General features: G+C 47.5%; 1 protein-coding gene across 2 annotated transcripts; it reads right to left on the minus strand.

Annotated features, from left to right (window-relative positions):
• Positions 1-635: 635 nt before the first annotated feature.
• On the minus strand, positions 636-2,498 carry LOC136453558 (transcription factor DIVARICATA-like). Of its 2 annotated transcripts, XM_066454120.1 has the most exons (3): positions 2,417-2,498; positions 1,787-2,262; positions 636-1,661 (listed from the first exon to the last, which is right to left on the minus strand). In XM_066454120.1, exons 2-3 carry the CDS (start codon positions 2,221-2,223, stop codon positions 1,226-1,228), a joined length of 873 nt encoding a protein of 290 aa, XP_066310217.1. In that variant the 5' UTR covers positions 2,224-2,262; positions 2,417-2,498; the 3' UTR covers positions 636-1,225. The 2 variants fall into 2 exon arrangements, with proteins under 2 accessions (XP_066310217.1, XP_066310216.1); XM_066454119.1 differs by lacking the exon at positions 2,417-2,498 and having other exon boundaries at positions 1,787-2,396.
• Positions 2,499-7,118: the final 4,620 nt, after the last annotated feature.

Consider the following 7,118-nt stretch of genomic DNA (forward strand, 5'->3'; position numbering starts at 1 on the left):
TTAGTATCCGAACACCCTATGTAACATCTTCTCAACATACCTTCTAAATTTTAGTAGCCGGATCAAACACCCCTGCTACTGCATGCCAGCCACTATCAGGCAGCCGAGGCGCTTCTTGATATTCTTGCGAGTTGCGAGCTTCGCTTCATGATGATGATTCCACACCTGTGAGTTCTAGCTGAGCTGGAGAAATCAATCAAACCTTCCGGCTTCCGATGCTGCGACTGGCCAATCTGGAGCCAGATCGGGGAGTTTCACAGAGCCAGGGAGGGAAAACATATGCGCATGGGCAGAAGAGCAAGATGCATGCGACCGAGTACGTCGCATGCATGGCAAGTACGGTACTTCCACATGGAGGAGACGACACGAGGGTGAGAAGGGAGGAGTTAACTATCAGCTTGTTCGCTTGTTCGTGTATGATCGTAGATTATAAGTTAGAACAATATTTTTCTTTCACATCAAACCAGCCAACAATAAATAATTCACGATCGTTTACGACGAAACGAAACAGTATAGCCTCCCAGGCAGACTTCACGGTGAGAGTGAGACCGACCGATCTCCTGCAGGATCGTGGCTCGTGGCTGTGTTTCAGGTTTCTGTTGCTTCTACAGCGACGTTAAGCTGCACACGAAAGCTTGAGAAGTCATCAGCCAGAGCCGAGCACATCTAAACTTTCTTTTTAGAACACCATATCTAAAATTCTAGGAGGAGTAACTGGTAAACAACAACGGCGGACAAAAACCTTGCGAGACCCTACAAGCATCACACTACAAGTGTTACCCCCATCCGGTGGGAGATGTTGCACACCAAAAATACACTCACAAGCCGGTACATAAATCTTCTGAGTTCTGACCCCGTACGTGATCCTGGATCCTAATCCAAGCCGCCGACGGAGACGATGGAAAAGGCTTTTTATGGGATGCTTTATTTTTGGGCCCTGTACTTGTTGGATTATGTACACTGAACTGAAATGGACGCTGCAACGGCACGCCCATGGCCTCTTGTTCTCGATGAACACGGTCACTCGGAGCTGCCGCGAGGTGGCAGCTGGAAGCCGAGACTGTGCCACTCTTCATCCTCACACGGGACATGCCATCTGATTGATAGGAGTAGTACACCTGAAGCACGACGACCTGCCGCCTGCGACTTGGCCCGGCCCTGATGCTCGGAGTCGGAGATGAGGCGGTGTTGAGATGGGAGCGGTTCTCGCCGCAAGAACCGCCCGTCACAACTGCCCGCAATGCATCTGCAGGAAGACGGAGTTGTCGAAGCCCAGGCCGAGGCCGGCCACGAGCGAGCTCTTGGGCTCCAGCTTCCCGTTGACGTAGGGGTGCGACACGCCGATGAGCGCGCCAGCTGGGAGCGGCGCCGTGAACGGCTTCACGTCCACCAGCTGGGCGACGGAGGGGTTGGTGGCGGCGGCGGTGGTGACAGCGGACGGCGGCGAGGGCGGAGCGCTGCCACGGTCTTCGTCGGGGAGGTTCACGGTGGTGATGTCGTGGATGCTGGACCGGCGCTTGTCCTTGCCGCCGGAGTTGAGGCGGATGAAGTACTTCTGCGCGTGGCTGGCCACCTGCGTCGACGTCCGGGTCGTCACGTACTCGCGCGAGATGGTCCTCCAGTCCCCTCTCCCGTGCTTCTTCAGTCCCATCAAGAAAAGCCTGAGACACGAAACGAAATTCGCCGTTTTTAGCAGACGGAAAGGAGAAGAAGAAGGTGAGCGGATCCATCGACCCCGCCCCAGCACGATGATGATGGTTCTGGTCGGACTGGGACTGTTGCTTACTTGTGCTCCTCCTCCGTCCAGGGGACACCTTTCTTCCGCTCCTGGTCCGAGCCCCGCGCGCGCTTGAGGCAGTAGCCGCGCCTGAACGCGCCGTCGCCGCCGTCCCAGTCCTCGAGGGTGAACCCGGACGACGGGACCGAGCTGCTGTAGTGCGGGAACGGCACGAGCCCGGCCTCGATGTAGCCGACGTCGTTCTCGAGGTCGTGGTAGTGGTTCCTCACGTCGTCGGCCGTCTTCCTGGGCAGCATCTCCGCCACCTTCTCCCACCGGTCGGGAGCGTTCCGGTCGATCTGCGCCAGCGCCTTCTCGAACTGTTTGTTCTCCTCCGCCGTCCACGCGTCTCCTCTCCGCCAGAAAACCGAGTGCGTGTCCGGCTGCCAGAAGCAGGGCGCCGTCGGCGGCAACAGCACCGGCGTCCACGCCGCCTCCGCCATCATCTTGGCCGCTGCCTGCCAACCTGAGCTGGAGCTGTCTGGCTGGTACCGAAGAAGACGAGGGAGAGAATTAGGGGGAGGTGGAAGGCAGCGTGGGTATATAGGGAGACGAATCAAATTCCCCGGCGGATGCCGAAGTGGCCGGAGTTTATTCCGGCTCCACCCTTAAAGAAGAGGCGAGCAAGGAAGTGGATACTTGTGATTGGGTCTTGACTCTTGGTGGAGTTCGTGGCCTCTCAACTCAACCATGGCCGCTTTCTCATTGTAGATCCCTGGTAAATTAGATATTTTTTACTTGAGTTGCTTTGCTTGGACTTCACTGGTCCTGTTCCTCTGTGCTGGGTCAGGTGGAATCAGATCACCTGACGTCGCCCTCCACGACTGCTCCCGGCAGTCGCTCAATCCACGCCGTCCGCCAGCATCGAAGCGTCCAGCTCGTTCCCTTCGCAGCAGGTCGTCTAAGCCTAGCAGCCCAGCAGCCCATCTAAGCCCATGAGGACAGTAAACTGCGCAAGAGCACGCCAATACACGCGCAAGAACACCGCGCCGCCGCCGCCTAACTCGCTCCGCCCGCACGAGTTGGCCGCACCGCCGTTGTTGCTGCCGACGCTCCCTGCGTGGATGGTTCCTGATCTGTCGAGCTATGCGAGCGAGGACTGCACAGCAAGGTCACGGAAGGTCACCAATGGGCGTCGCAAGGTGCTGCGGCTGGTCCTGGGTCGTGGCCGCCGTCGGCGCCGCTCCCTGCGCCGCCGTCTGCCAGTTTCCACTGCACAGCACGCAAGGGGCGACGCTGCTGTGGGCTGCTACATGCCAGGTGCAACAGCTGTGTAGCTTCAAAAGTTCAGGGTTCAGAGGAGTACACGATCTTCAAAAATAAAAAAATAAGGCTTTAGCTGTAGCACGAGCAACGGCAACTGAGCACGAGCAGCGCAACAGCTGATGATCGCCGTCTCAGTCCTCACGGCTCCCTCGCGCGGAAGAGGTGCCGCGCCTGGGCTCAGCGAGGGAAACGTCTTAACAGGCCGCGTTGTTGGGCCTACGCAGCGTGCGAAGGAGGTGCAAGGCCTGAGCTCAGCTGCTCCCTTGGATTGCAGTGAACGGCAGATATGCATCGACTGCCGGGAGCAGTCACGGAGGGCGACGTCAGGTGATCTGCTCCCGGGGAAGCTTTGTCGTAGTTGCAGATGGTGTTGCATTCTTGCATTTGTTTATTTGTTTATTGGCCTCGCCAGCTGCTTTCTCTCTCATGCTTGCTTTTCTTTTCTTTAATCCTTGTTCTAGAGTTTCTTATTTATCATTGTCAAAGCTAGCTTCACTTTGTATTTATTTGTGTTTTTTTTGCAGATGGAAGTAAGGTGTGAGAAGAAAGCTATTGTTTATTTCCAAAGAAGGCAAAGAAGAAGAAAAGTAGACTCTGAATGCCGTATTGCTCGAGGTACTTCTGCATTCTACTAACTTTGCATGTTGTTGTTTTGTATATAGGAGTAAACCAAAGGAAACCCTACGCAAAAATTAGGTGTAGGAAAGAAGCTTTTTTTATCAAAATAATCACCATAACTTTAGCACAAGTCGAGTCTAAATCCAGTATAAATTGGTAGAAACTAAAATTAGAGTTTCTGCTTCTAATATAGTTTCGCACGTGAATTTTTCTTCCTAGCCATAAATAAATCTGAGTGGTTGATTTTTTATCAGATGGTCACAAAGTATAGATGTCAACGATAGTAGCCTTTTACATGAGTCGGTAGTAGCCAAATCCTATATGTTAATACCTTCATTCCAAAAAGAATGTAGATCCAATTTTTAGAGAAGTCAGTCAATCTAAAGTTTGACTAGGTTTATAGAAAATAGTATCAACATTTGTATCTCAAAAAAAAATTATTTTGAAAATATGTTCTACAGTTAATCTCATAATACTTGTTACGCATCATAGATATTTATACACTTAGATTTGACCAATGTTTTGATTGATTGGCTCCTTAAAAACAAAATCTAGTGAGATATATTGGAATGAGGGAGTACAAAGGTGTGGAGACGAGTATAACTGTTCCATTATATAGCCTTAAGAGCATCTCGAGGAGTATGGTACTATGAGAGTATAGTTTCACCTAGAGATTTAGCTTCAATGATTTTTATAGCCTACCTATAAGCCCACCCATATAGTGGTGAGCTCTTCAACATTAATACATGACCCTATTTGTCTCTCTCACAAAGTTTTTTGGTTTTTGTGTGTAAGCTGGTTGTAGGTTTACAACCCACTTCTTATCTCTCTCCTCTCATCTCTCCTCCACCTCAACATTCAGTCGGCTTATGGCCTATTATTATAGTTGCTTTGATTCATTGAATTGCATATTACTAGATGCACAAGGGCACACGGCGTAGCTAACATGGAAGTGCCTTCTTTGCACCCACCCCAAGAGAATTCAGGAAATAGCACTAGTTTCTTATGGTGTTCGGAAAATAGCACTCTTGAAACTTGTGAATTCACAAAACAGCATTGGTTTGGCCAAATGATTTATGAAAACAACACTTGAGATTCCTAAAAAAACACCGCAGCTACCTTTTGCATTTTTTCACATAGAAATGGGCCAAACTGCCTCTGTTACAAGTCACACTATGTCTCCCTTTCAACCATTTTAAGCACATATACAACACATGTACAATACCCAACATGTTGAAGCAAATTAGGACACTTAGTATAAATGCATAATTTTCTTAAAAAATCGTAACTATCATAGCTAGGCTCAACGAACTAATATAAATACTTTATTCTGAATTTCACATGACAAATGAGCATGGGACCTTTAGAACATATAAGCAACAAAGCATTCATAATCATTTTGGACCGTGTGCAATGCCTTTGAACTCCAATTTACCGCCAACATCATCCATAGCTGCATGGCAATTTGGAGTTTTGACGATTGATTAGTTAAAGAGATGATTTTAGGCATTGAATAAATAGTTAAATCGAATAAAAGTATGAATGGTACCAAATTCAAAAGGGACATGAACTACATAATCACCTTATGGCTACGTGTGTGTCGTGACTTGCACAAACCAAATACCCCCTACCCGATCTGTGCAAGTGCAAGGGCAGTAAGAGGAAGGGATGAAGGGTACAATTCTTAGGGCTTCTTTGGCACGGCTTCGGCTTCATCTATTTTGCGTAAATCGAGGTAATGTAGTATGAAGCCGTTTTGTAAGCCGGTGTTAAAATGAACTAGAAACCGGAAAAAGCCAGTTTTTCTGGCTTCACCGGCTTTGGCTTCACCGGTGAAGCCATTTTGGATGAGCCGTACCAAATGGGGCTTTATTTCATAACGTGCATGCATGTAATTGGCGCTTGTACAATGTTGTGTGCAATATATATAGAGAGAGAGAGGCGAGTACGCATTGGCATCTACTAGCAAACCTAACTAATGGACCACCTTAACAGTGCACATAAATGATTTGCGTCGGTGGCTTGCAGGAAGAATTTAAGTAGAGATTCCATCTTCATATAAAATTGTTTCTGGTCGAGCCTCTCTGCATGCCCTCTGAGGGTATTCTCGTGCTGCTCTGTGTCACTGTGTGCAACCAATAAAAGATTGTTTAGACACTACTGTCATACGCGCAAGTGGTAATATTCTAGTAGAAGATACGTAGGAGCCTTTTTTTGTGTGCTAATGGCATGTTTTGAATCCAGGCGGTTCAAATGTTCTTTTCTTTTTTTTTGTAAAGGCTCATTCGGTTAGCCCAGACTCCATCAAGAATCATTCCAACTAATCAAGACTATATAAATTAACCAAGCAATCTAGCTAGGAATCGTTTCGGGGCATGGTTCCCTAGGAACCGAATGAGCCCTAAAGGAGACACCAAGTGAAACCTCACCCTTGACAAGCTAGTAGGTGGATTCACTTGTGTCATCGAAGAATTAGAGAGACGCGTGGTTTTTTCTATTAGCGCCACACGTTAAACACACAACATGTATTAGCGAGACACTGTTATAAGAATTTGAGCTCCTGAGCTAAGCGTAGCTTAATTAGTTAGAGTTTTTTTTTTATGATGGAATCTGTTCATTAAAATTTTAAGCTTTAGATTTATTGCAAGTGGTTGTGTTTATTTATTTATTTTAGGATGATATTCTTTTAATGGTATGTGATGTACTCCTAGACAGCGAAACATCTACATTCACCTTATCAATTTCGAGTTCATACGAGCGAGTGTGAATGCATACATATTTTTATTAGCATTTGCGTCTGTTCAGTTAATCCAAAAGGAGAGAGTAAATGTTTGAGCTCAGCACATTGAGTTCGGAGCCTTGGAAGAATCGGCATCGAACAAACTAATGCTGCCAATTCCAGCACCCACAACGGGTCTATGCGCTATATATTCTGGCACCGACCTCACAACGTCCGCCCGGAATGTCTATCCACTCCGCCACACGATAAAATCGACGTTCCTTTCATCCACCTGCCACGGCAATTCTTAACGCTGCAGAGCCTAGATACTGAGGTAACCAACCCAATGATGGAATATTGATGAGAACCAAGTTGGGCGCGACAAAGATCGAGACGAACGTTAGAAATGGCAGGAAGAGAAGCCTGCAACAGTTTGGGTACTTAGGCTCCGTTTAGTTCGGTGAAATTTAAGAATTTGGCTACCGTAGCATTTTTGTTTTTATTTGGCAATTAGTATTTAATCATGGACTAATTAGGCTCAAAACGTTCGTCTCGCGATTTTCAACCAAAATGTACAATTAATTTTTTTTCGTCTATATTTAATGTTCCATACACATATCGCAAGATTCGATGTGATGGCTACTGTAGCACTTTTCAGAAAAAGTTTTTAGAACTAAACAAGGCCTTAGGCTATCTTCAATAGAAGACGCATCAGCAGACTAAAACTTAAAATGGATC

This window comes from Miscanthus floridulus, chromosome 5 (assembly GCF_019320115.1).
Source record: "Miscanthus floridulus cultivar M001 chromosome 5, ASM1932011v1, whole genome shotgun sequence".
NCBI lineage: Eukaryota > Viridiplantae > Streptophyta > Magnoliopsida > Poales > Poaceae > Miscanthus > Miscanthus floridulus.

Coding starts and splice junctions, on each gene's coding strand:
- LOC136453558 (XM_066454120.1), bottom strand. CDS start 2,223: ATGATGGCGGAGGCGGCGTGGACGCCGGTGCTGTTGCCGCCGACGGCG. Junction 1,662..1,786: donor TGGACGGAGGAGGAGCACAA/GTAAGCAACAGT, acceptor TTCGTGTCTCAG/GCTTTTCTTGATGGGACTGA.